General features: G+C 37.3%; 5 protein-coding genes and 1 non-coding gene across 9 annotated transcripts; 2 read left to right on the top strand and 4 right to left on the bottom strand.

Moving 5' to 3' along the window:
* Positions 1–14: 14 nt before the first annotated feature.
* Positions 15–7,345, bottom strand: LOC135790979 (ETS translocation variant 1-like). Its single transcript, XM_065301283.1, has 7 exons — positions 7,209–7,345; positions 4,662–4,746; positions 4,473–4,514; positions 4,127–4,204; positions 2,206–2,496; positions 918–1,159; positions 15–471 (listed from the first exon to the last, which is right to left on the bottom strand). Exons 1-7 carry the CDS (start codon positions 7,257–7,259, stop codon positions 94–96), a joined length of 1,167 nt encoding a protein of 388 aa, XP_065157355.1. The 5' UTR covers positions 7,260–7,345; the 3' UTR covers positions 15–93.
* TRNAQ-UUG (transfer RNA glutamine (anticodon UUG)) lies at positions 3,189–3,260 on the bottom strand. Its single transcript has one exon. It is a non-coding gene; the product is annotated as a tRNA-Gln (tRNA).
* Positions 7,346–9,331: 1,986 nt separating the features above from the next.
* Positions 9,332–16,304, bottom strand: LOC135790491 (colorectal mutant cancer protein). 4 transcript variants are annotated; one of them, XM_065300711.1, is made up of 12 exons: positions 15,993–16,304; positions 15,642–15,927; positions 12,250–12,391; positions 12,081–12,175; positions 11,376–12,001; positions 11,180–11,322; positions 10,990–11,122; positions 10,740–10,929; positions 10,479–10,673; positions 10,210–10,403; positions 10,047–10,149; positions 9,332–9,992 (listed from the first exon to the last, which is right to left on the bottom strand). In XM_065300711.1, the coding sequence occupies exons 1-12, from the start codon at positions 16,100–16,102 to the stop codon at positions 9,942–9,944; spliced, it is 2,268 nt and encodes a 755-aa protein (XP_065156783.1). In that variant the 5' UTR covers positions 16,103–16,304; the 3' UTR covers positions 9,332–9,941. The 4 variants fall into 4 exon arrangements, with proteins under 4 accessions (XP_065156783.1, XP_065156782.1, XP_065156784.1 ...); XM_065300710.1 differs by having other exon boundaries at positions 12,081–12,178; XM_065300712.1 differs by lacking the exons at positions 15,642–15,927; positions 15,993–16,304 and adding exons at positions 13,893–14,503; positions 14,993–15,378 and having other exon boundaries at positions 12,081–12,178.
* Positions 16,305–16,491: 187 nt separating this feature from the next.
* ash2 (Set1/Ash2 histone methyltransferase complex subunit ash2) lies at positions 16,492–19,117 on the top strand. The gene is made up of 9 exons (XM_065300717.1): positions 16,492–16,640; positions 16,694–16,876; positions 16,942–17,120; positions 17,185–17,526; positions 17,639–17,838; positions 17,910–18,087; positions 18,148–18,428; positions 18,495–18,752; positions 18,813–19,117. The coding sequence occupies exons 1-9, from the start codon at positions 16,618–16,620 to the stop codon at positions 18,915–18,917; spliced, it is 1,749 nt and encodes a 582-aa protein (XP_065156789.1). The 5' UTR covers positions 16,492–16,617; the 3' UTR covers positions 18,918–19,117.
* Positions 19,044–19,875, bottom strand: LOC135790501 (bolA-like protein DDB_G0274169). Its single transcript, XM_065300732.1, has 4 exons — positions 19,740–19,875; positions 19,606–19,671; positions 19,353–19,549; positions 19,044–19,290 (listed from the first exon to the last, which is right to left on the bottom strand). Exons 1-4 carry the CDS (start codon positions 19,741–19,743, stop codon positions 19,141–19,143), a joined length of 417 nt encoding a protein of 138 aa, XP_065156804.1. The 5' UTR covers positions 19,744–19,875; the 3' UTR covers positions 19,044–19,140.
* Positions 19,763–22,228, top strand: Rassf (Ras association family member). Its single transcript, XM_065300716.1, has 3 exons — positions 19,763–19,903; positions 20,003–21,466; positions 21,528–22,228. Exons 1-3 carry the CDS (start codon positions 19,864–19,866, stop codon positions 21,806–21,808), a joined length of 1,785 nt encoding a protein of 594 aa, XP_065156788.1. The 5' UTR covers positions 19,763–19,863; the 3' UTR covers positions 21,809–22,228.
* The last annotated feature ends 5,240 nt before the right edge of the window (positions 22,229–27,468 follow it).

Here is a 27,468-nt window from a genome sequence, read left to right on the forward strand (position 1 = left end):
CGAAATCATTCTTAGCAAATCACAATTGAAAAGATCACAATTTTAACAAAGAGAAAATGAAACGCTTTAAGGTTATTCGCGTTTTGATTATGCTTATGTGGTATACTTTGGATGCTTTGAAGGATCCTGGAAGTAATGGTAAGGGTGTGCAATTCCGCAATTATAAAAGTTGAGCATGTCGGTGTACGGTAAATGGTGAGTGGATTCGGTTTTTGTCGCGCTGTCACTGCGTGCGCTGTAGTGGTGGTGATGGTGAGTGGAATGATGTACTCGTGAGGTTGATACATCGGAATGGTGTGTGCCGTACGCCATGTTGAACAAAGCGTCCGGATCACAAACGAATTTATATACATATCTTTCGCCGGCCACTTTCTGCATTATTCCTTTCTCGTAATAATATCGTAGAGAACGGCTTAGCTTATCGTAGTTCATTGCTGGCCGATTTTTTTGGGCTCCCCAACGTCTTGCTACCTATTAACATATGAATATGCTATTTAAAAACGTTTTTTGGTCCGTGTTGAGGTAATGTAATCACTAATATCATTTATTTCCGTTTTATATTTGAATATAGAAAAGAATTCCTACCAAATTTCAGCTCTTAATATTAATAGTAGCTCAATCTATACGACATCTAAAGTTTTAAATGAAAATAACATGAGAGATATTCTTTTGTATCTTTGAAACCTTGTAACTCATCAATGAATTAATTTCTTGGTTAAAGCATAACATATTCTTGTAGGAAATTTAACGCTCTACAAAAATGACCTTTTATGATTTTTTGCTAACTTTACTGTTTCAAAAGTTATTCAAGATCAAAGTTGAGGTTACAGTCACATTCATGATTTCTTTCATTTTCGGCTTGTTATAATGATTTAAAACAAAAAACACTTGTTATAATTTATTTTGTTTATTCTTACTTCTTCTGGTTCGATTAGTTTAAACTCCATCCCCCTGCCAGTCCATGCAATACACCCCGCTGAAGCATCCGGCGCATCCAGTAGCGCCACTAAAAACTGCCACAACTGCAGCGATCCCCGCCGTCCTGTGCTCTGTAGCAGGGGCGATGCATTTGTTACAGTAGCTTGTGTTGAATTACTCGTCTGCCGTGTATCTGACGAGTTCTCTTTTGCTTTATCTTTTACACAAACCTCATTTTGACCTGCAAATATTACGAATTATGTTGAGTGGGTTGCATAGTGTAAATATTGTCCTATGCTTTGACTTCGCGTTTATAAGAAAAATTACGTTCTTTATTATCGGTACTAATATTGATTATGCATTTAAGTGAATATGTGAATGAAGCTATGAGTTTTATTCTCATTGATTTTATACATGGCACTCCACACAATATGCCAACAAACCGCATTTTATTTGGCGTGGCTCCGTACGCTTGTACGTGACATAATTTGCATGCCTTCTGCAACGAGGAGTGAAGACTCCCCACTTCAATTTAATCATAATAATAACACACGGCGGTGCTATTGAAAATCAAAATTGATTCTTCTAAGATTAAAAAAGAATTTTTTTATGAATTTATACAGGATGTTTCATAGTATTATATTTTTTTTAACAAAAACATCGATTTCTGTAGTTAAATCTACATTTAAAAGCAAAAAACGCACAAAAACACAATTTTTACTAATTAATTTTTAATTGAACTCAATTTTTATAAAATAATTGCTGTAATTAAAGTTGAGTTCGTAATCTCAAAGTCAGACATATTTTAATTCATTGTTTTCCATTAGTTTTTAACCAATTTATTAAAACAAACGAAAAAAATGATACTGGCATTTTCTATACTACTTCACTCCATACCACTTCATTAATTAGACATCGATTATCTGCGTCTATCAAACCTCCCCTCGTGCGTATCGCATGACCCCCACTCCCCCACTGGGGTTAATATACATGGAACATAACCCGAAGCAAATCCATGCTAAACCGCTAAAAGGTACCCCTAACTTATGTACGCAAGCATTCAAACACAAACAAACGATTAATTTATCAACCCTATCCCTAAATGGCAGTTGATATTGATAAGACACACAGCTTCACAGTTCCCGCCTTCAACTGATATTACCACCAAAGTTGCCTACAATAATCGAACAACAAACTAATATTTAACTTGGATTAAATCTCGTGTATGCACGCAATCAATATTGATTCATGGTTCAACATCTACATGATCTGCAACATATCACAAACCTGGATAATCTCGTTCCGTTGGTTCTTCTTTTATCAGCGGCATTAAGGGATGACTCAACGTGTTCTGATGATCATGTGCTGTTGACGCAGGTGCTGATGTATTGCGATTGCAGAAATTCGTATAAAAGCAGCCATTAGTCTGATAGGTGGTTGCATAGATGCCGTCAAAGTGTTCACCATAAGATGGCGGTGGAATCGGTGGAGGGCCATAGTGATGGTGGTGCGATTTGCTAAGGTTATGTATGATTTCAGTCATGGCCGTGCTCGTCTCGGGTTTTAAACTTAAAACACCTGAAACAATTTTGATTTCGTTGTGTGTAAGAAATTGAAATTGAATGGTTGTCATAATCAGTTGGTTAACATGTGAGGCATTCACTTATTGACTTTCGACTCTTTGGAGGAAGATGAATCGAATGAGTGCACGCTGCGCTGGAAGATCACCTGTCAAACTTTCTTTTGCAGCTTTGAAAGTAACCAACATCCATTCAGCGCTGTGGAGATTTTCTGCGGCGCGTAACTCGGTTCACAGCGGGTGGCGAAGCGCTCTCCTTTATGTTGGCAACAGTGACACGCCAAGAATGGCGTGGTAATACAAGCATTCAAAACTAAAGGCATTCAATTGAGGTTAGGTTTGGATGTAAAACCAAAGTAAACTAACCTAATCTTAAATAATCACAATTTTGTATTCAATCACACCCTGTATATAGTATTATATTTTTCGGAGGGAATGATTTAATCGCTGAAACTAATAAAAGTCGACCTGCCGGCGGCGATCATTTTTAATCACCGATGCTGTTCCCCTGTGTCAATATGTAAGTGTTTGTTTAAGAATTTTAAAAATTATCGGATTTAATACGTGACGGCGTTACGACGATAAACGCCCGGGGGAATCGGCCGATCGATTATATAATCTTCTATAGGCGCCCGCAATAGACGGCACATGTAAAAAATCCATGCGAATTAAATTAAAAGCAGAAAAACGTAGGTTCCACCGAGATTTGAACTCGGATCGCTGGATTCAAAGTCCAGAGTGCTAACCATTACACCATGGAACCAATACATTAACAGGTTTGACTAGAAACAAACTTGTACGGCATCAGTACTTAAATTAAGTAGAACATGTAAATACAGTAGAATCCGTTTAGTATGACTCCGCTTATATTGACCAACCGGTTATTATGACGTACCTACACTACCAAGTTTGGTTTTCATATAAAATTCTGTATAAAAAAGTCGGATATAATGACTTCGCTTACAGTGACATGTCGCTTATTATGACCCATTTTTAACAGATTATGTCCGGTTATAATGACCAACATGATTCTTTACACCTCCGGTAATGTTCGTTGATACCCGACGACGTTCGACACGTGGCGAACTTTTTATATTTATTGCTACATTTCTTTTATGATTGTCAAATTACTTTTATGTATTTATTATCGGAAAGACCAAATGCTTAAATAATAAATATAAGCATTCGGGCAGCAGCACCTTGACCACGACTTAATCCGTATTTTCCATTAATCCGAATTTGGCGTGGGTCATTCGACAATCTCAATGCTTTTTAGAAAACAAGAACCGCATTAAGCAATCGTTCAATTCAAATGTTTTGAAACCGAGGAGGCTTCGAAAATCACAAGAAAATTAATTAAATGAAAAAACAAAAGCAGACAAAAATTACAGATTACTTGCAGTAAAAAATACACTTATATGTGTTATAATGTGCTGATTACGTGCAATTTTGATATTGATTTAATATATATGTATATGTACATATTTACATAAAAGAGGGTTTTCATTTCTTAAAACGCTTTGTATGACGTCCGCTTATTATGACGTGTTTGTCAATTCCCTTCGATGTCATTATAACCGGACTCTACTGTAATTAATAAAAAATTATTTAATTATTAAATATATTCACCTGGATTTAATGCAAATGATGAATTATAGTTGGTATCTGGCACGTACTGCTCACTATCATCCGTTTCGCAACTATTACCTGAAACAATTTTTACAATTTTTGTTAAGTGAGGTTACGTTTGTCATATTCGGCCATTTTGTGTATTAAATGAATATCGGTTTATTATTTTTGTTTTATGTGTTGTGCCTAAATTAAATTCTCGTTTGGAATTTAAATGTTTGAATGCGTTGTATGCTGCATCATGAATAAAGAAGTCGAAAGCATACGCAGATTGGTAATCGCGAGGGGTTAAATGGTTCGCATTTAGGCTCGTTAATTATTAACATTGTTACGCTGTATTACTTACCTTCATGATGCCAGGGTTCTCTCCAGTCCGCTGGGAACGGCCCTGCAACATGTAACAAGAGTACATCATCTATAATGCACGCACCATACAAAAACAGGCAAAAAAACAAAACGCTTCGAAATTTCCACCGAAAATAGCGAATTTTAATATGAATATAATGCAAACAAACAAGGATTACTTTCAATTTACCCGGGTTTAGGCTGGACGTTGGTTTGTAGTGTTCGATGTGTTGTTGATAGCAGGACGGGCCCAACGATGTACCAAAAATAGTTCCCTGGAATTCAAAAAGTGCCAAATTTAGGTTAGTTTCAGTTAAGTTAGGTTAAAAACATGGTAAACTTGATTTTTGAATCAAATCCGTAAAAAAACAAAAACAATTAAGTTGCCTATAGTTAGTTTCTCTCCTCTGGTGAGTTTGTGGCAGTGATTAGAGGTTATGTGTCATATTTTCTGTTATTTCAACCTTATGAATTGTTGACGTTGTTGACGATGCTTATGACGTCAATGTTGAGTTAAAAACACGAAAAACGTGTCGTTTATTGAGTCAAATCCGTAAAAACAGTGAAAATAAAGTTGCCTATAGTTAGTTTTACTCCCTTTACACTCAATCAGTTAAGTGACGTTAGTGATGAGTTGATAGCTGTTATTACAGGTTATGTTTCCGATGTTCTGATATTTTATTAAACTACAATTGAGTTTATCCTGAAATAAATCTGAAAGTCAATATAGAAAACGTAGAAATAAATTCGGCAATACACGAATATAAAATGCCACCGCGAACGACGGCAAAATTGTCCAATTTCCTGATTTAAGAAGTAGAGACGCGATTTAAGATTACTTGCGATAAATCGACACATCTTTGCAATATTTGTAAAGCTGCGTCGAGCAACAGTTGCCCCCAGTTTCAGCGCGACGATGTTGCAGCCGCCTAATGCAACCAAATCGAATTACGGCGGCGTAATTTCTGAAACGTTTACTTTCGATTGCGGATGTGCGGGGTGTCGCGGTAAAGTAAAGTTTCGCGAATATAAAAATGTTCAATTGAATGCAGATTGGTTTATTTCAGAGTGTGCATATGCTATGTTTAGATATCCTTTTATATATATATATTCAGAACTAAATCACAGGATATCCTTTTTAAAGAGTTTCAGTCATTTCTTCACTTCTAATCTCTTTTTGTACATGATCTGTGTAATATTTGAGGTTATGCAACTTATAACTCACGAAAGGTTGGATCCATTCTCATAGTTTTTAATTTGTTGGCTGTGTGGTCATCTTGATTAGCAAATTTACTGTTAAAACGTCGGAAAAAGTCAAAGTATAAACAAGTAGAAAGGAAAAACCATTTTTTCCAACAAGGTTATGTAGTCTGACATAGGTCAGGTTATGTTACCTATAACTCATGAACCTGTGCACCAGTTTTAATGATTTTTAATTTACTAGTTTGTTTCGCTCTAAAATATCAGAATAACTACTAAAACATCAAACAAATTTTGAATACAAGCAAGAAGAGGAAAAAAAACATTTTACGCGATAAGGTTATGTTCTCTAACATGACCAACAATGTGACTAATATTACCAGATAAAAATTTTTGTCTATAATTCCATAAATAGCTTCTTTTTAATTGCCTGCAGTAAATTGATACTGATTATAATACTTTCACCATGTAAGTAACTGATATTAAGCAAAATAATATAAAACAAGTTCGAGTACAACCCTAATGTAAGGCCAGCCCCTGTTGACTTAGATAATTAAATGGTGTGGCCACTCCACACGTTAAACTGACACACTTTGTACATGAAGAGTTAGTCATATCATTAAAAAAATGATTAATATTACCTACTACGTTTTATATTGTATCGTTTTCTGTGTTGTGTTTTGTGTGTTTTCTGTTTGTATTTGAAAATTTTTGGTAATTTTCTTAATAGTGTCAAGCACAAATACTCGACGGCGCCGACATGTGTGAGCTCTTAAAAGAAGTCGCGTCATTGTATCATTACCTTAATTGGTCCAACACCTAATTGTCTATTGGTCTTTTCAGCCTATTCTCTTCGCGCCCCAGCGTGACACATTGTCAAACCGCACAACGGCCGAACAAGCGACGGTGCATTGATTTTCTTTTTGTGTTTTTCTTTTATTTGAAGTGTATTAACTTTGTTTACGAATGGCAATTACTTAAAAGTAGCGGTACTTTCGGTAATGAAATTTAATTTGCAAAATTCAAACATTATCCGCGGAAAATAAATGAATTTCATGCTAGAAATTAAAAAATAAATAAAAAATCTTTCGAAATAGAGAAAATATTAAAAATGTTGTTTGTCGATTTAATTTTTGGATTGTTTTTACCAAAAACGTGCATAAAATCATTAAAATTTTAACATCATTTGATAAAAATATTAAATCCAAGTTTAAAAATCAGTGATAACCAAATAAAAGTAAAAATAAATATACATTGAAATTAAATTTTGAAAATTTAACATTTTCAGACATTTTTCCAAGGAAAGCAAAATAATATTCCTCTAGAACAATATAACACAAACAAACTAATAGGTAATATATCAAAAAATTACTCAAAATCCAAGAAATATAAAAAAATTTGTTTTTAAATTTAAGTTTTTGTTTGTTTTTGTATAAAATCTCCATAAAATCATTAAAATTTTAACATAATTCCAGAAAATTATAAAATCCAAGTATAAAAATCAGTGATAACAAACAAAAAGTTAAGAAAAACTTACTATTCTTGAGATATCACTGGCAACCGCTGGAACTTCTTGGTCAAGGTTCATAACTCACTTTACAGTAAAACGCTTCCGCTCGCACTTGAAAAATCTGAACAAATTAGCAATTAACACACGAAGAAGATTATTGCGTCTTTATCGTGAAAGATGATAACAGGAAATATGAGGTGCTCGTGAAAATCTCCGCTGTCACGGAGGCACCTGACGGCGACGCGTGGTGGGGAGATTGATGAGTCGACGAGAGCGACCGGAGAGGAAAATTTCATCCCCTTTTCGTTGGAGAGGCCGACAGGAAACGCCCATTTGTCAAATCGCAATCATTGAATCTAAGTACAACACACCTGACACGTAATTATCACTAAATATTCTCTCAATCAGAGCTTTCCAGATTGTTTTCCTTTAAAATTATTATTTTTTATTTAAAAGCGTCGAAATGTTGTTTTTTTACAGACGTGTGGTATTCTGGTTAGAAGCGCAGTTGTTTTTGTTTTTTATTTAGTTAATTTACGTCGTGTGGATTTGTAAAATTGCAAATTTACATTTGTGGGAGCGCCGCGACGCGCCGGGCGCCGATTAGCGGCAGGCGTGGAAACACATAGTCATTGGCGGTGTCGGACCCCCTGCAGACCAATCGTACTTCCGGTTACCTTTATTTATAAACCGCGCGCGCTCCAGTCGGCGCGGGGGTGGTGTATGCGCGTGTGCGGGCTGGCGGCGTGCGCGCCCCGCGCCAGCCGGGCCAGACTTTAACCCCTTTCAATTATTCAGGCGGTTTTGCCGATTATGTGTACCGCACCGTGCGAGAGGGCGCGTTTCGCAATGTTACAATGTTACACGAATTCCGCGGAGGGGTGCGTTACATACCTGTGAGCGGCGGCGATGAGCGAATACCCCAACGACTGTGTACTTTAATCTGACAGACTCCATTAGCGCGGCCAACGCATTAAGAACGCTGCTTTATTAATTAAGTAGCAATCGTATTCATTAACTTCGGAATGGGGACACGTGGAGTAAACAAAATCAGAAGATTTTTTTTTGCTATTAGAGTAAATTATGGTTTGATTTTGTGATTTTTAGGTACGTTTTTCATAAAAACGTAGAAAAATCAAATTTAAATTGTATTTTATTTGTGGAATTGTGAGATGCAGGGGATGATAATCTGCAGTGCATTCAAATACAGAAAATGACGGTATTATGACGAGAGGGAGCTTTCAACAAGGGTGTTTGTAACAATTTTACTGAAGGATTCTTTAAGATGGTTCTTTTCAACTAAAATGAATTTAAAACACGCAAATTTTCTTTGATTTGCGTCTTAAACTAGATTGGCAGGGCATTAATAACTTGAGCAAAACTATAAGAACGATCAGTTTGACAATCCGTCCCCAACACCGCTTGCCCCCCAATCTCAAAAATGTAATCATTACATTTTGGGGGTAATTTTACACCTTGTGTTTTTTTCGTTATTGGTGAAGGACCATTTAGTCGAGCAATGAATAAGTTTTAGAAAGAGGCTCCGGCACTTTGAACCAACGACAACTATTGGTGGATGTCCTAAATAATAAGGATTGTAAGCAGCCCTTAAAGATTCCACGCTACGAGTTAGCAGAAAACAGTGGTAGTTACTACCCCTTCAAATAGCTGGCGCCAGTGCACGACCCTTGGCGATTCCAACAAAAGAGAAACCTAAAGGTCTACGACTGGTCTCCTAGACAAGCCAGGCACGACTGAACGCGGAGGGCACCGTGTGCTCGCCCATAATACCCGAGGATTTGCACACGACCCGCAAAAAGTGGTGGGGAAAGTTGCAGGTGCGCGCTGCGACAGCTGACCTATCTTACTCTTCTTCCCTCCACTTTTTGCGGGTCGTGTGCAAAACCGCGGGTATAAAAGGCGAGCACCCGGTGCGTTCAGTCGTGCCTGAGTCGTCCAGCAGTCCATGTCGCAGTTCTCTAGGGTCCTCTCTCCCTTTGCTCTGCCCCCTCCACTTTTCGCGGGTCGTGCGCAAGGCGCTCCGCGCCCAGTCGTCAAACAATCCAGTTGCAGCTCCCTAGGTTCCTCTTCTCACTCAAATTACATCTGCCTCTACAGGACAGACAAATCGTGGTAATAGCATTGTAATATTTGTGAATTAATGCGACGCAAGGCCATACGTATATTAATGCATATTACAATAATTGTACAGTTTGTTTAAAATTTATATTCAGTCATGTCAGTTTGTTTCATTTAAGTATTTCGTGGCATTGTTATATAATGTTAAATTAATTTAATTTGCCAATCACAGTACATGTTTCAAACAAATAAGGCCAACCACAACACATAAATGCATTCATCTTCATAATCATATATATCATATCATAAACGAGAGGCGTGAATTAATAACATATTTTGGCACGTAAAAGAACTTTTGTTCGCCTGTACATCGTACGTACACCTTTAAACCGAAATAAGTAATAAGATATCAGCTTCTGTTCATTGATATTCCGGATGACAAACGAAGATGATATGATATTTCGGTTATTCTATTACATTCTGCAGTTTCTATTCATCCTCATTTGATTACAAGCTAAATAATTATTCTCATATTAAAAAGACATCGCCTGGTTTCCAGACAACGCCTAAAATGCTATATTTTCATAGGAATATTTGTATATTCAAAGCAAACATTAAAATTTCATTCTAATATCTCAATTGCAATCATTAACCAGCAACAGAACTGTAGAAATTCTCTCATCATGGTGTGGGTGACTCTAAAGACGCTATTTTATGTTGTAAACTTTGAATCTGCAACCAAATCAATAATTTTATATAATTTTTAATTAAAATGTTGATTTTTACCTGTGCGGCATGTCTTTCAACCAAACCCATCATCTGCTGCTCCATTTTCTTAAACTTTGTTTGGTACTTTTTATTGTTCCTATCTACAGTCTCGGCAAGAATGCTGCAAAACGCAATCGGGGACATTCCACAATCAATATTCAGCACGTGCCAGTATAATTACCTATTAGTATGATTGAGATCCTGCACGATTTCTCGCCCTTCTAATAATCGCGCCTCGGCGTTCTTGGTGACTTGCTCTAATGTGTTTACCAGTTCCTGCAGGCGTACTTTCAGCCGCGCTTCGCGTGCCAACGCCTGCATTAATTCCAATTCCACGCCTTGTGCATGTTCAGCATCCGAATAACCTCTGCTATCCTAATAAACAACATAAACATTATTATTACACCAGTGCAATATAAGACTAGAATAGAATACAAATGTTACTCATACTCTATTTTGTGATGCCAAAGATAACAGTGCTTCGGTATCCTTGAGCTGTCCTTGTAAATTTTTCAACGCAGCGCCTTGCGCCCGCTGCTGTCCCTCGACGTATTTCAGTTTTACTTCCATTGCGGATTTTTCTTTCTCCATGAGGAATAGACGTGAAATAAGTTCTGATTTTTCTTCCCGGAGGCCCATCAATTCCTTTAACATAATATTATTAGGTATCTCACATACAATAAAACAATCAAAGTTGAATATTCAATTGACCTGCATGAGCACCGCCATTTCCAGATCGATTTTCCGTGACTCCTGACTACTGGCAGCCCTCGTGGGCGCGTTTTCTATTTGCGTTGATTCTAAAGCAACGTAGGTGCCTTGAATGTTGCTCCTCTCGGCTTTCAGGCGAGAAACATGTTCACGCAGTCTGTTTTCGTGATCAGTTGTCCACGGATCATTACTGTGAAACAAAATCATAGAAATTTTGTGTGTTTAAGTTCAAAATTGTAATAAAACATACTTTTCTGTTGTGGGACTGCCATAAACGTTGTTTTGCCATGGTGATAACAACACATCAGTGCTTTGATGTGAATCTAGATGAGAAAGAAGTTGACGGGCAACTGTTTCCGCCGCGGAGCGATTCTCCAAAGATTCTGCAACGCAAATTCAAAGTAAAACATAAAATTTTGTGTTTTTTGAAGGTAAATTACCAGAAACTTCTTCTCTTAAAGCAACTTCAGTCTCTAACAACGCCAGTAACACATCGTAGGCCTCGATGGTCCTGTCCGTCACACCCAGGGCTAACCGAAGGGCAATTGCATTCGATTCATATTTACCACACAACAATGCTAGCCTAAAATAACGCACAATAAATAAAACAATACAAAAACATTAAAATTTAAATACCTATCACAATGTGCTTTAGTTTCAGATAAAGTCAGCGCCAACACGGAATTCTGAGACCTTGCATGCTCCAGTTTCGTCCCCAATCGTCGCAGCTCAATGTCAATGGCCTGACGCTCGCTCTGCACATCGCACTGCTTCAGAATATCCCCGACAATATGCTCGGCGACCACAGTCGACAAGTCACCATTAACCAGATCATTCGGATTAACCACGCGCTGGCCATCTGTGGCGCGCTTCAACTTTATCCGCTCCGCCATTTTCGTAATTGGCACACCACAGCCGTTATTGCCAGTGAAATTGCTCGTATTCTTGACGTTTGCTTTGTGAATAGGCACGATATTTCCATACTTAATCTCCTTCTGCTCCGGCTGCTTGGAATCGCAGTCGGTTTCTATGTGCGAGTCGGGTGATTCCAGGCATTTATTCTCATCATCCGTATGGCATAGATTATTCGATAGTGTTACATGCGCCAGTTTTGTTTGGGATTCTATGAGTTGTGTCTTCAACGCGACGATTTCTTGTTTCAGACCGTCTACTAGATCGCTGTGTGGCGATGTGGAAGCATTCTGAGTGTGTTGGGACGAAGTTAGTTTTGGTTCGGGTAACTCCAATGGACTTTCGGAAAGCTGCACAATGATAGCAATGAAATAAACATAGAACACAAAAAGTTTAGAAGAAAAAAAAAAGAAGATCAAAAGTGCTTACTGGTAATTTGTTTTCTATGTCCGAGAGGTCGCCTTGTTCCAATTCGCTTACTTCCAGAGGACAGGTAATCGAATCATCGTGAACACTAGTACAAACTTCTAGGGGAAAACAAACAAATAAAGGTAAATAAGTTCTGTGTACACAAGTTTTTTTTTTAAATAATATTAACCTGATGTTTCGTCTTCCTCTGCAATTGCCATGGCACGCTGCTGATGGAGTTTACGTGTGAGCTCCGCAATTACTGAATGTAATTCTGTGAGTTGTTCTTCATACCTTTGCGCTTGATCGTCTAATTGTTGCTGTAAACGCTCCTAAAACAAGCAAAAAATAAAATATAAAATAAAAAATTTAACGACTGAGGAGTTGTTTTATTAGACACAGAAAAATCAATATTGGTTTCGGAGATTTTTGCTGAAAACAATTGAGCTTGGAAAATCATAAATAATTTCCGCCCTTTAAAAAAACACATTTCTGCTAAAAATGCTACTTTTGTGTGTAGAATATTGAAAACCAATAATTCGCTATTTAGCGAATTCCAGGTGTTAAGCAAATCTCATTAAAGGTGTTAATGTTAATACCAGTGTGAATTTTCGCGTTTCCCATAGAAAACAAGCGCGGTTGGCGTAGGTTAGTCGCGCCTTTCGCCCTGTTCTAGGTCATTCCTGTGGAAAATCGATTTTTGAACTCACATTCACAGCGCATCTAATATCACAAAACTCCGCAACTCGTTAAAATCAACTACAATACCATATCATAAGAGTTATTTATTTATACTTATGATAAAAATATAAAATATAATTGAAGACTATTGAACTTTAGACGAGTCGCATTCCTACATATTCAATATGCAGATGTTTTTCTACAATTAATTTATGCTTTGTATATGTTCCACATTTGCAGTATCTTTAAATAGAAGCGTATAACTTCCTCGTTCCATTATGTTGTGCTGAAATGTTCTAAAAGTGTGTAGAACTCATTAATCCGACGAGTAACAAGCAATAACACTTACAAGTCGCTCGAAGTGCACACGAAAAAGAAAATCGTTTTTATGTTCTGACCTATATCAAACACTAAGCCAGCCGGTCAACCATGTTTCGCGCCGCACATTCTTACTTTATGTGTTTTGGGCGTCGCCGAACGTCTCAAACATCAAAAAATAATAATTTTCTTCTTTTACAAAGAAAACGAAACATTTTTTGTAGTTTAATCATATCTTATGAAAATAATATGAATAAATGCACGTCGACAAATAGAAAAGATAAGGAAAATAATAAAATTTAATAGCACGCACGCAAAAGTAGCCATTTTTTAGTTTTAGCCGGCACGAGCGCAGGATAAACGCAGCGGATGTATTTTTTATTTCTTTCACAACGCGATTTGTTACTCAGCTCAACTTCCTTGGTCTGTCTCCTAGATTTATATCAATTGGCACACAGCCAGCGAAGTAAACCAGCGTATCAAAACGTATCAGTCGCATGTTAATAGATAATAAGTGGAAACAATTTATTTTCATATCAAATAAGCATAAACTAAAATCAAAAAAATTGAATTAGAATAAAATCAGTCAATTTTGAAAGACAAAGAATAAAGTATCATTCCCATGTAACTCAAACCGGAAATACAATACTTAATATGTCTCCCGACGCCATTGTTACACCGGTTTTGTAATTAATCCAAGGGAGAGTGTTTCAAATGTCATTCAAAGACATTAATAGCAAATGTCTTTCATAATGACATTTCATTTCATCAAAATCTTTTGTTTCCAAATTCTAACGGGGACATTTTTATACAGGGTGATACAAAATTACATACGCATCCAATGGTGCATAGCAGATGCGCCGGAGGTGCCTGTAAAATAGGCTGGTCCTTCACCGAAGCAGTCATCGCCGGTTTATTATCCAACAACGCCGGCTGCTCGACGTCCAGCCGCGGTTGGCTGCCAGGACAGCAAAGCCAGGAGCGCGTGCGTAGTTCGCCCACAAACGGCTCATCATACATGCGCTCCTCCTTGCTGATCGTATACAACCGGCCGTATTCATTGTTATCACCACCGCCGCCATTATACAGCCCGTAGCACTTCGGGTCCTTCAGCTCAATCTCGTACTCGGCCATGTAGTTCGCGTGGCCGAGCGATTTACGGTCGTAGGTGAGCGAGCTGCCCGCCCGCAATGTTTCCGGCGTGCGCACACCATCCTGCGGTATCGAATTCAGCTGCTCGGGGCTGGGTGTGCACGAGTCCACCGGATTAAACACGTAGGTCGTCAGACAACTCTGATCGCCGGCGTTCGTTGGCGATACCTGCGTGCCCGCCAGCCTGACTCTATTCGGATAAGTCGCTGTTGATCATCACCGGCGCGTGGAATATCGCTTTCATTGGGTTTGTATTCATTACATGGAGTTTTTCGCGACTGTCATCTAATACACTAATTCATTCGCGTCGTATTAAATTCGGTAAACATGCAAACATCACAGAATTAATTAAATTTAAAAAACAAGCGATAAAAGTGAATAAATATAAATGATAAATTAAATACAAGTGTTAAATATGCGTAGGAAGTGTATTAGGTTGTGTTTATGTGTGTTTTATTAAAGTTAATTAGAAAAAGTAGATAATTTCAAGTTTTTTTTATGATTCCAAGCTTTAAAAGAAATAAAATCAATTAAAAGTAATTAAAGAAGGGTTTAATCCGTGTAATTGAGAAGTTTGGAGCTGCAGAGTGTCGTAAAAGTAATTTCATAGCAAAATAAGCAAAGATAATTAAAATTTAATAAAATTTACCAAAAAATATTGCTAAATTTTTCAAAATTATTATTTTTACAGCATTTAGCAAATAATAAAACCATCAAGCATAAAAATTACAAAAATCATGCATTAAAATCTACTTTAAAACATTTTAAACATTTTATTTTACATAATCCTCATTCGATTATCAAAATATTTCACAATCGCACAAAACACAATCGCACCGAAAATATTACATCGTCACACAATCCACGGCGCAATTTTCCAATCACTCATCGATTTTCTGATACATTTCTGATAGCAAAGGTAAGTGGTTGAAAATTGCAAGCAGATAAAATGTCGGGCGAAAACGTGTAGTGTAAGGAAACGTAAACGAAAGCCGGGAAGAGCGTCCCGTCCGGCGTGCGACCGAAAGACTCCGTGGGTAACGCAACACTGCAGAACTGCGGCGGGCGGCGGAAGGCGGCCGCTGCTATTGCGTAACTATTCCTGGCGGGGGCGGCGCGATTCCAACCATCATCTTATCGATGCCGGTGGTAACATGTATCAACCCTTAACACAACTTCAATATATTCAATAGATTTTTGTTGATTTTTAGAAATATCTACCTGATTTAAAGCCTATAAGTTGTAAAAAGAGTGGGAATATTGTTATTTATTGATGGAATTTAATAGAATGGCTTTCCTGTTGCTATGTGATTGTTTTTAAATACTTTTTGTAAAACAAAATATTAACTTGTATTTTTCGCAAATCATGCCAGCAGCGCCCTCTTTCGTCGATGTAAGTTACTACATATTTTAAAAAATAAATAATCTCACCTTTAAATCTTCCTCTGTTGAATTATGACTCTTCCTTATTAATGATTTAGGTACAGGACTCATGTCCCTGGCCCCCGAGTCCCACTCCCAGCTGTCTAGTTTATCCTCTGTGATACTTTCGCGTTTTGTACCCTTCAAGGCATCAATCTCCGGCCGCAGAGCCAACCTCCTCTCCAAAAACTGCTCATAGGAGATTCTACCCTGAGCATCAGCACCAAGTTGTAACATGAGCTCATCTAATGAGTCTTCAAGGCTCAGCTCCCTGCAGACTGTGAGCAAGTCATGGCTGCAAGAAAAAATTAATTAATTAGTATACATTTTAACATAAAACAAGTGTTGCTTATGATTTACCTGTCTATGTAGCCGTCTCCATTTGCGTCGCATGCTTGAAAGAGTTTTCGGACTCTTTCCTCGTCGCAAATTGAGCTTGCAGTTTCACTGATACAATCCGTATCGGCCATAACCTCGCCTGCAGGAGATTTATGGGATTGCAGACATTCCTGGACGCAATCAGATGATATACACACTCTTGAACACTTGTAATATAATATATGCTTTCATATCTATTATTTACGCGGATGTAAGGCACCGAACTGAGGTTCTTTATTCAGAATACAAGATGTTAGTTTACTTTTGACGTTTTGTAAACAATAAATAACATGCTGGTATGGTGGGAAGTTGAGGGTATCTTTGGTAGATGTCCCTGTAGGAACTAAATTAATCAAAACAAAAGATCCACATATTCTTTTAGATTAATTTTTATTGCTTAATAACTTATATTTCAAGCCAATATTATAACAATATTATTGGCACATATGGTTTTGTTATTGTTTATCCGATTTAGGCAACCATATATACAGCAAACCGTCAACGCTCAAACCAAATTGATTGCAGTTTTATTGTTTTGTGGTTATGCTCGCAGGACGCGGACCGAATATCAAATAAAAACATAAACAATCGAATATTATCAATTAAAATGGCCAGTGAATTCACGGAAAAGTATTCTAAAATCACTTACATATTATAACTTTCCACTAATTACGTTTGCACAGGATTGACGTGCCTGCAAATGGAAATAATACCGTTGCCAACCAGGATGAGCCCCATTTACAGGAGTCGGCACCGCCAGAAAAAGGCGATAGTGAAAATTCCGAGTCATCTCTGGAACGAGAAAAGCTGCCGGAAAATGGCGACACCACTGCATCAAGGACAACAACATCCAACACATGCTATTGGTACGGTTGCCATGACAACACAGCCATTGTTTTAAAAATCTAAACAAAATTCTGCTTTTCCACAGTGGCAAGGAGAGAAACTTAAATATAGCAGAACTACTTTGTGCCAACTGCAATAAATGGTTTCATGAGTCATGCATTGGCTATCAACTTGGCAAACTTGTGCCATTCCTCTCAAATTATATCTTCCAGTGTAAAAACTGTTCGAGGACAGGTTTAGAAAGCTTTAAAAAGAGTCAAGCTCGTAAGTGACTAAAACCTACAACAAAAAATTGTAATACTGGTTGTAAAAATCAATAATTTTGCAGAAATAGCACAAATGTGTATAACCGCCATCGCGAATCTGCAGCAAACAAGTGCCAAAGAAGGCGGCAATCAAACAATGTTTAACAAAGACAAAGAAATCATACCATACATTGAAAATCACTGGGAAGCACTAACGACGACATCTCGCCGTGTGACACAATCCTGGCATTCAACAGTTCTCAGGGCATTGCAAAAAGACATTCAATTATTATTCACAACCGAAGAGGGCAGCGACGGGCAGAATTTCGGTCTAGTATGCACGGATCTCACCCAAATCAAACCCAACTATGAAGCGATGATCAAAGGTGGCACGCTGCGCATCACCGAAACCGGCATTCAGCACGGTGAGTCAATTTACGCGTTGATAACAAGACACTTTGTATATAACAACACACCGAGTGCATTCGGCGTGGTTGTAATAGAAATATGATTCAATACACACATATCTTATAATAGCTGTCGCCGGCGGCGTTAAGAATCGCAATACAAAGCGGAAATTTCCCGGCGATGTGAACGTGATGGGCAAGAAGGGTCGCAACGCTGATTTGAGTGCTGTGAAACTACCGGCGCACGGATATCCGCTTGATCATCCGTTTAACAAGGATGGGTATCGGTATTTATTAGCAGAGCCTGATCCACATGCACCTTATCGACAGGTAATGAAACATTAAATACGCAGAATAAAAAAAATCAATTTTATTGAATAATTTGCGTTGTTTTTATTCAGGAGTTTGATGAAAGTGCAGATTGGGCTGGTAAACCTATCCCTGGATGGTTATATCGTACTCTGGTGCCTTCCACGGTGCTTTTGGCATTAAACGACCGCGCCCCGCAGTTGAAAATCTCTGAAGATCGTTTATCAGCTACAGGAGAAAAAGGATATTGTTCTGTTCGTGCTACACATTGTAATATTACTTAGAATATTCCACAACAACAATTTTTAAGAATTTTTTGTGGTGTTAAAGGTGTTTCTAAAGGTTGTTGGTATTGGGAGGCGACCATTGAGGAAATGCCCGAAGGTTCAGCGACGCGTATCGGCTGGGGGCAAGATTATGCTAATCTGCAGGCTCCTCTAGGCTACGACAAGTTCGGCTACTCGTGGCGATCGCGTAAAGGAACTGTTTTTCACGAACAGCGCGGTAAACACTTCAGCGATGGGTACGGAGAGGGTGATACTTTGGGCTTTATGATTATTTTACCGGAAGTTGCAACTACACGTCGAATTCCACAAGCTTACAAAGACAAAGTAAGTTTTTGTTGTTTTAATGTAGATTTAAGTAAAAAAAATATAATTTTGAATGTTTTTTAATAGCCATTAGTAAAATTCCGCTCTCATCTTTACTATGAAGAAAAAGACAACGTTAGTGAATGTTTGAAGAAGCTAACACCGTTACCAGGCAGTAAAATAATGTGTTTCAAGAACGGCGTGCTCCAGGGCGTCGCGTTCAGTGATATTTACGGCGGTGTTTATTATCCTACTGTGTCCCTGCACAAGAACGCGACGGTTTCGTTGAATTTCGGGCCGAATTTTAAATTTGCGCCTTCTGCAGATGAATATACCTATCAAGGTGTAAGTATTTGTTTAATTTTGCCCAATTTACACAAAATATCATCGTTTTTTCTTTGGTAGATGAATGCTAAAGCCGTGGAAGCAATCTGTGAGCAAACCCTGGCTGATTTGATGTATTTGACGGAGAATGAGGGTCGTTTGAGATTGGATACTGTTGTTATGTGACAATAGTGGACCCATTTCAGTTGGTTTTACTTTTAAGTTCAGGAAATGCCTGATATTTCCTCCAGAAATTAATTGGTAGATAAATAATTGAATAATTTTAAACATACTAGTTAGATAGGTCATGAATATGTGAATTTTTAAATTTATTAAATATTGTCTGTTTACATGTAAACTAAATTAAAAATATCGTCCGGAATTTACTAACTTGCGTAATTTTGCAAGTTTATTTACCAAAACCACCTCTACAATTTGGACTAGGTTCTACAATTTTATCACTGCTCTTCCACTGTTCAGGAGTCTCTGCAACAATGGACAAGGCATGCACTCCACTCTTTAATTCATGCTGTAAGATTTCATTGACCATTCTGTGTCTCTGGAAAGTTAAAAATGTTACTTTACTTCTTTTCACATCATAAAATTGTTTTATGTTATTACTTTTATTCGAGTCTGGTCTGCAAACTTGTCAGACACAACCACAACTTTGAAATGTGTCTCAGATCCTTTGGGTACATTATGCATATAAGACTCATTTATTATTTCCAAGTGAGAAGGTGTTAATTCTGTAGATAACTTGGCTTTCATTGACTGTTCGATTGGATTACTTGTAGACATTTTAACACTTTGGACTGGAACTGTATTTATATAAAAAATAAAAACATGTAGATATGATAATATTTGTGATACATACTGTTGATAAGTTTAAATATATTAGAACGTATAATCCTTTGCATACTATAAATATTTTCTTTGATTTCTGGAAAATTTAGATAAAATAATTAAGTTGCTGAAAATGTGCGCTAGGGAGCGCTAAATAGGCTTAACTCATTGGTATGGTTAGGTGGGTTGGAAGAAGTCTTCTGACAGGTCGACGAGTTCTTTTATTTGTATGTTTTCGCTTTAATTTCCACAATTGCCTTCTAAAATCATCGAAATATCTGCTGCAACAATGTGGAAATGTCACAAGTGCGGCAAACCGGTCTACTTCGGTACGTATTGCATTGTTTAACATCAATTTAACTCTAATCAAATCATGTTGAAAGGAAAACTTTGCATGAACATTTCATTACCACATGCGCTATTTTTAGCTGAAAGAAAGCAGTCCTTGGGATACGACTGGCATCCGGAGTGTCTACGTTGCGAAGAATGCGGCAAACGTCTGAATCCCGGCCAGCATGCTGAACACAAAGGTGTTCCTTACTGTCATGTGCCTTGCTATGGGGCACTTTTTGGTCCTCAATTATTCGGCCATGGAACACGCGTTGAATCTCACAAAAGTTTCGGACAGCAAAAAGAGTCTCCAAAGATGGGAAACGGACCAACTATTCCACGCAATCATGTCGAATCCAAACTCAAAGCATACAATCAGTACTTTGATGGAAAATCCGGCGAGATTCGAAGCAGAGAAGTCAATGGTAGATTAGTCCTTGAAGGATCTCTCAGGATACACTGGGGAGTACAAGGAGTCATCCACTTGAAAGAGAATGATGATCAGAGAACAGTAGTCACAGTCAGGAAAAGAAACTCCAGAATAAGTTCAGAATATGACTCAGATGAGGATATTCAGGACATCACCACAGACAGCAGTTGTTACAACTTGTCTCTATCAACAGATGTCATGCTATCATCCACAGATACTCTTAGTCCAGATGAAAAACTCGAAGATTGCGTTGCACCTATCAATGTACCCAATAACACAGATGAATCAACATCTGAAGACATTGATAATGATTCAAAACAAGTTTTAAATGGCCAGGGACAAAGTCAAACACTGCCTATGAAACTGGACATCAAGAATGTCGAATGGGATGAGCTGGATGATTTGCTCCAGGTCGAAAGGAAGGTTGATGAAGGCGAGAAATTGTATAGAACAATGCCGGCGCCTTTAATCGCACAATCCAGCGTGGAAAATTCAACTTCCACGGATTCCAGTTCCACAGAAAAGGCTGATCAGGAAGTAAGCACGATTACCGAACAAACTTTAACGATTAATGGTAATAATTCAGTCGAAAATGGTGATTATGACTATGAAAATGGAGATATGACACTTTCCACACACACGAATACCAGAACTGATATGCAAACCCCCACACAGACGGAGACTAGTGATACGAAAGCCACGATGGAGAATTCCTGGTCAGAGAGCAACCATCTGAATAGATCCATGTCAGGGCCGGATTGTTTGGAGAGAATGAGGAATCATTCACCGGAATTTGATCGGTCTTCCGCTAGTATGACTAGTTGTGACACAAGTCGTGATACAGAAGATAGTGAAGTGGTTGTAAGAAGAGCGGCGAAGAGTGGATCAACAGCAATTAAAAGACGGCCCGGAAAAAGACTCTCAAGGTCGAAAATTAAACGCAGATGCTCGATAAATGGACATTTTTATGATAGAGAAACGAGTTTTTTTACGCCTCCACATGGAAGCCAAATGAGTGTTTGGGTAACGTCTTTAGTCAACACTCAGGAGGTGATTAATCTGTTGCTGGAGAAGTATAAAGTGGAGAGTTACAGCAATAATTTTGCACTTTTTGCTGTGAGAGATAATGGAGGTATGTTAAATTAGATTACAGATTCCTGTAATACCATTGATTGTTATATCGATTTTTCTAGAACAAAAGAAGCTCAAAGCAGAAGATTATCCACTTCTTTCACGTGTCCTTCTAGGGCCTCATGAGGATGTGGTCAGATTGTTCCTCATGGACAGCAATAGCACCCTGGAAGTGAGTAGTGAGGTAGCGCAGTTTCTGAATCTCACTCTCGCTGAATGCCGCGGTATTCTCAACCAGTACTACACTCAGGAAGAGCGTGAAATTGCGCGTATTCGCGAAAAACACGCGGAATTAAGATGGCGCATCAAGGCGCGCATGGAGGAACTCAAAGTTCGCCTGTAGAATATAAACCACTAGAGTAACACGCGAATATCTAAAATAAAACTACGAATATCTATAATCTCTCTTAGTTTGTTAATTCGTAGAGAATTTGTTGTGATTATATCAAGCAATATCAATCTATTGATGATTGATAAAAATCTATTGTATTAACTCGAACGAATCGAATATTGCGCCTAATTTAACATGGTTGTAACTTATTATTCAGTTAGGTGTGCGAATTAACCAGGCCAGTATCTACTAAATTAGTTAATAACACACTTTGTACTCTTCCAACACTGACATGTCGACTAAAACTATTAATCTAAGGTCTAGAATTTCGTCTTTAACGCTGTGTTGTAACGAGATAAAAATCTTTTTAGATTAAGCAAATGATATTAAGACTGTTATACATAGTTGATACATATAAACTTATAAACTACTTTTGTAGTATTTATTTATTTCGGTTTTAATGCGTTATTTGTTTGTTTGCTAATTTGTTTATCTGGAGAGAACTATTTTTGAATCTAGGAACTTTTAGTTTGTTACTAGATTCATTTGTTTCGTCCGCCATCTTACGATTTATGTAACATCGACCAGTCCGAGCATTTGACGTTCCGCTGTTCGTGAAATCGCAAACACTCTAGGAAAATGCAGGCCCAGAAGGCACAACGACTTCTCTCCGGCGTTTTAGGCCGTTCCTGTAAGTACAACACATATTAAAACTCATAACAAATCGTCTAAATCTCTTAAATTCCGCTCATAAAAATACGTCTAACCTTTTTGCCTGCTCTAACCTGGTTATTATTGCACTTATTATGTAAAGTATGGGATAGTATTGAGGGATGTTCTGTGTTTTGTTTGTTTAGTGGCCAAGAGGAATTACCATGCTGGTGATCGTGTAGCCACCACCTACAATGACTTGCCAATACCTCAGGGTAGCTGGAAGACCCACCATGATGCCCAGCAGAGAAAATACAATTCTCATCTGCTCTTTGGTGTTGCATTCGCCATTGGCACTCTGGTGATAGCTAAGGCTTCTGGCAGCCTCTACTTGAACTACACCCCGCCAGCCAGGCCTGCTGCCAAGAATGACTACAACTAATTACTTACAAAAATATTTAAAACAAAAGTCAGCATACAAAATGTATAAAATAGTGAAATGTTTTAGTTAATAAATTCCTGTAATATTATAACAACTTTGGCAAATGTATATCTGCATGTGACAGGAATTGGGAACTAATTTATTGTTTATTTAGTAAATACAATCCTACTAATTGTGTAGTAAACATAACTTCCTCTGTACCTGTGAATCAAAAGTCTTTTTATGTCCTAAAATTCCTTGTTGATGTTGTTGATAAAACAGCCATATCAGCAATGTTTCTTATTATATTACTAGCAATATTATCTGATTCCAGTGTTTCAGTCATGCTTGAGTGAAATGTTTGATTATTTGGGGCATAATATGCAAACTTAATGACTTAGAAACGTTAACAGGGCATTTAAATATGTTGTGTTAAATTGTCTCGTTTTTCAGTGTATGTTTATTTGTATTGCGTTTTAATTTGGTGAAGAATAAAACTTGTGAAAATCTATGTTTCTGTTTTGTTTGTGTGATATGTTTCGTTTTATGGCAATAGCTGGAGAACTCAACGGTTTTTAAACTTCAGTACAACGTCAATAGATGTCCCTTTTAAATTCTACACCACTATCTCGCAATATGGCCCGATTAACATTAACATTATTTATATACCTATTTGTTCTCAATCGGTTAATAGGTACATGTTATAAAACCACCCTAGTGTGAAGCTAAAGACTGTAAGCAATAGCACAGACTGCTAGTGTGGTCGATAAGACGCCAGGAAAATGTTGAAATTAACTTGTTTTCAATACTTAATTTATGATTTTGTATTCTGATAGATAGTTGAAGTCTGTGCGAAGTACATTTATTGGCATTTTAAAGATGGAATTGAAATTGGACTGAATTCTGGCAATTAACTACTAAAACTATTGCTAATACTTAGGTAATACTTTTTTAAGAGTATTATCTCATATTTTATATTCATCAGCCATTTGTGTTGTTATTCGGGCTTAAACTAGGGGGTAGAATTAACACAAACTGGTTTTCTGGTTCTCCCCTTATGCTATATGACTGTTGTTCATTGGTGCAATTATTCCATTTAGGTACCCTAACCCTAACATAAATCATTTATCAGTTTAGTTATAGATGTGTGATAATCGTTACTATGACTGTATTTATGTAAAACTAACTAATGAAAGTTAAAAATTTAACAATTTCCTACGTTTAACTCTTAAAATAAATTATTTACCAATTATTACCGATAATATAAACTACATTTTTAGCATTTTTACAAATTAAAATTACCTCTCTGAACGTATAGTAATTTTAAACAAAACTAAACACGAAAAACAAAATGAAGGTTGTTGATCCGTTGGCAGTGCTTACAGTGCACACCCAGGTATCACGAATCCAACCTCTATTGATAAGAGTACGACGCAGAGTTCATGCGCGTCGGCTGTACAGCAGATATGTACTTGCAAACAAGGCGGGGCCGTGCTGACAGGTAGGAACACATGAAGGCGGTCCACGTTCCAACTTGAAGCATGGCGGACGGTCTCCCCTAGTGCAGCACTTACAAACCTAAAATTAACTCAATTAGAAACCAATTAGAAACGTGTTTATATGCTCTCACCTGTATTTGGATCCGCTGAATCAGAATCCGCAATCAGAATTACAAAATTCTTATTACATCCAAAGTTGTCAACAAGAATACATCGAATTATTCACTTAGCGCACCAATTCCTGTTTACCTTGCAGTATAAACTAAATTCAACTCTTCATAAATGCAAATTAAACGTTTATTGGTTTATCTTAACTTGTTTCAGAAGCACCAGCAGTTAGAATTGCAAGTTTCCCTCTCCTTTCACGGTTATCAGCACCCATAGCCGCAGAGTAGATATCAGGTGTTAAATTGTGTCTGTAACTGAAAAAAGTGAATTAAAAAATCAAATCTTGAATAAAACATTCGCTACACACTAATTTACGTTTATATTATAATTTTTTGCATACATTCGGTGATAAACTATAGTTTTAAACAAATTAAAACAATTTAAAACAATTAGAGTGTAGTTTAAAGATTTTTAAGTTATACCTATCTTTGCTCATTTCGCTCATTATTGCTCATTATTCCTGTTTTAAAAACTAGTTCATAGTTTAACTATTCCTTAATTTTTAACATGAATTTTACCTGATTTTGCAGGTTCAGAGTTGCAATTACCTTGTAGAGGCTCACAACAATGTTGCAAAATGAGGTTCAGGAAACCGCGTGTTTCCACTTCTATTACATTATCCATAAAACGTGTCAGCACCATAAAAACATGGATATTGATAGTTTATGAAACGATCTAACGATTGGCCGTCGAGGAATTGTGATTTTCTCTGCAGGAAAGCCGTAAATTTCTTATAAAACTACCTGTTGCAGGCGCAGGATTGAAGTGTCTGAAAATTATTAACTTATATTACATTTTCGAAGATAACACTAACTAGGAGAGATTAAAAACTTGCGGAAATTAATTTTAAGGACAGATTTACCTTTTGAGAAGCTGCTGAAGAGATTTTCACACTACGTCTGTTACCGCATTTGCCGTGATTTCGATCGGGATATAAAGCCTGACACGAACCCTTCTATAGAGCGGCGTGTGAAAACCGTTGAAAAGCGCGCTTAATTCCCTTAATTTAAAATAGGATTTCGCGTGAGTTATAAATTGTGTGGGAAGTAAATATTTCCCGATAATAACAACGTGTAAGGATTAATTCTTAAACTTTAGCCGTAATATTGCACCTCTACTTTTGAAAATTATGTTTAAAATCATCAAATTAGTTATAGTGACTTTCGATCAATTTTGAATTATAGGAAGTACCCTAATTACAAAGTGAGTCAAAAGTTGGCATTTTTTATCCCCCACCCCTTTATCTACAGGAAGACGGAATTGCAGTTTCGGCCATCGTCCATTTGCGGTTTGGTCGTTGTGCAGTGCGGATAGTTCGTGGCGTTAGTCCTGCTTGCAGTTGCATCCAGAAATAATCCTGAACAAGAAATTTCAATTTTTTAATCAAGAAATCAAATTAGAATATTAATCAAGTGAGAAATAGTGAATCTACACGCATAAACTAACAATTAGCCGTCTAGGTGAGTAATTTATACTTTTTAATAGATTTTATAGCAAAGTACAGTCAATTCATAAGTAGCTGAAACAAAGAACTGAAATTCTAAATCTTCTAATTTCATATATTCCTATCGTTTTTTTAATGAATTAATCGCATCTATCGATCAATCATCCTCTCAGTTGCTTCCAATAAGTCTTAGATGGCTTTCCAGCTCGAAAAATTAGAGTAAATCAATTTTTTCAATCACGCTACAAAAAATTTTCTAAGCGTCGGCTTGGTGCGCTGTGATTGGCCGAAACCGAAACGACGCCATAAAAATCCAAAATGGCCGACTAACGGTTTTCTTTTACAGCGTGGCGTGTTTGGTTGTAAGCCAATGTTGCTGTCGGCATCCATGATGGCCACCAAATCTTTTCAACCTTAACAATCATGCTCCGTGATTGGCCGAAACATGATGACGCCACTTTATGGTGCTCAACGGTTCATTACCAAGAACTTAACGGTTTTTTTTAAATTTCATTGCCCAAATGAAGCCTGTTCAACGGATTATACAATTTAGTTGGTGAGTGATTTATATTTTTTAAAACTTTTTTTCTTAGAGTAACTAAAAGCTAAAGACTTATTAAAAATGTTTTGGGAAAAATTAAACTAATTTTTAAAATCTACTTCTATTTACAGAATCAATCGACAGTCATCAAGAGCAAATATTATTTTCACAATAACAGTCTTATTGGAATGCCAGCATGATTAATTCAGTAAGTATTTTGTAACCTAAAAATTTTCAAATCACGCGCCTAATTCTTTGTGTTTGGTTAGAACGAAATGGCGCTAGTTGTCGAAAAATTAATCTTATAATCTAAGAATTACTATATTTTACTAATTATTTTTTCATTTTTTAGGAGTTATCCTGATCGAGAATTACCGCTGTGTATGAGAAAACGAATCATCCCCCAACTTCAAGGGGAAGAAAGATTACCCAGTGACTTGGTAAGTTATCTTATAACACTTCTTTACTTTACATTTTTATTTTCCTGCATGCAATATAAACAATTCTATATTTCTAATATTTTTTGTTTGTTTTATTTTTAAAGTGTTGTGCAACGCCAAAGTAGATGTAATCAAATGATGGGGGGAAATGGCATGGATTCATAGAAGAGGAATCGACAAATGGATGACGAATGGACCAATGAAGGAAAGATGATCCAATAGATGAGGGATGGACCGACCCTCGACCCTAACCGTTTCCAACTCAACGGATTCTCCTACGAAATGTTGCATAAACCTGGCCATGCGACATTTCGAGGAATGGGATTAAGGTAGGCAGGGGTGATGTCACTGATCAGAAGGCTGGCGTATGCATGTCACTCTTGTATCTGGGGGTGGCGTGTGAAACCAGTACTTGGTCATTCGACTAATCCTCCCAGCATTGCTAGAAACGCCGGATGTCTATAAGTAGTGAGTTTACCTTTATTATACCTATCGCGGATCGCGGTAA

The sequence above is a fragment of the Atheta coriaria genome, unplaced genomic scaffold (genome assembly GCF_025399875.1).
Source record: "Atheta coriaria isolate IRGN ID8LTWV9N9 unplaced genomic scaffold, Caltech_Dcor_3.1 hic_scaffold_4_pilon, whole genome shotgun sequence".
In the NCBI taxonomy this organism is placed as follows: Eukaryota; Metazoa; Arthropoda; class Insecta; order Coleoptera; family Staphylinidae; genus Dalotia; species Dalotia coriaria.

What these genes read in the sequence shown, in the direction of transcription:
- LOC135790501 (XM_065300732.1), bottom strand. An exon ending in TATATTTAAACTTATCAACA is followed by an intron (nt 19,550 to 19,605) that starts GTATGTATCACA and finishes ATATAAATACAG; the next exon opens with TTCCAGTCCAAAGTGTTAAA. An exon ending in CAGACCAGACTCGAATAAAA is followed by an intron (nt 19,291 to 19,352) that starts GTAATAACATAA and finishes TTAACTTTCCAG; the next exon opens with AGACACAGAATGGTCAATGA.
- LOC135790979 (XM_065301283.1), bottom strand. Translation starts at nt 7,259, where the DNA reads ATGAACCTTGACCAAGAAGTTCCAGCGGTTGCCAGTGATATCTCAAGA. An exon ending in AGAACCCTGGCATCATGAAG is followed by an intron (nt 4,205 to 4,472) that starts GTAAGTAATACA and finishes AAATTGTTTCAG; the next exon opens with GTAATAGTTGCGAAACGGAT. An exon ending in AACTAATCGAACCAGAAGAA is followed by an intron (nt 472 to 917) that starts GTAAGAATAAAC and finishes ATATGTTAATAG; the next exon opens with GTAGCAAGACGTTGGGGAGC.
- Rassf (XM_065300716.1), top strand. Translation starts at nt 19,864, where the DNA reads ATGTGGAAATGTCACAAGTGCGGCAAACCGGTCTACTTCG. An exon ending in CGGCAAACCGGTCTACTTCG is followed by an intron (nt 19,904 to 20,002) that starts GTACGTATTGCA and finishes CGCTATTTTTAG; the next exon opens with CTGAAAGAAAGCAGTCCTTG. An exon ending in TGCTGTGAGAGATAATGGAG is followed by an intron (nt 21,467 to 21,527) that starts GTATGTTAAATT and finishes CGATTTTTCTAG; the next exon opens with AACAAAAGAAGCTCAAAGCA.
- ash2 (XM_065300717.1), top strand. Translation starts at nt 16,618, where the DNA reads ATGGCCAGTGAATTCACGGAAAA. An exon ending in GCCAGTGAATTCACGGAAAA is followed by an intron (nt 16,641 to 16,693) that starts GTATTCTAAAAT and finishes ACGTTTGCACAG; the next exon opens with GATTGACGTGCCTGCAAATG. An exon ending in ATGAATATACCTATCAAGGT is followed by an intron (nt 18,753 to 18,812) that starts GTAAGTATTTGT and finishes TTTCTTTGGTAG; the next exon opens with ATGAATGCTAAAGCCGTGGA.
- LOC135790491 (XM_065300710.1), bottom strand. Translation starts at nt 16,102, where the DNA reads ATGGCCGATACGGATTGTATCAGTGAAACTGCAAGCTCAATTTGCGAC. An exon ending in AGAGGAAGACGAAACATCAG is followed by an intron (nt 12,179 to 12,249) that starts GTTAATATTATT and finishes GTTTTCCCCTAG; the next exon opens with AAGTTTGTACTAGTGTTCAC. An exon ending in AAATGGCGGTGCTCATGCAG is followed by an intron (nt 10,674 to 10,739) that starts GTCAATTGAATA and finishes ATTATGTTAAAG; the next exon opens with GAATTGATGGGCCTCCGGGA.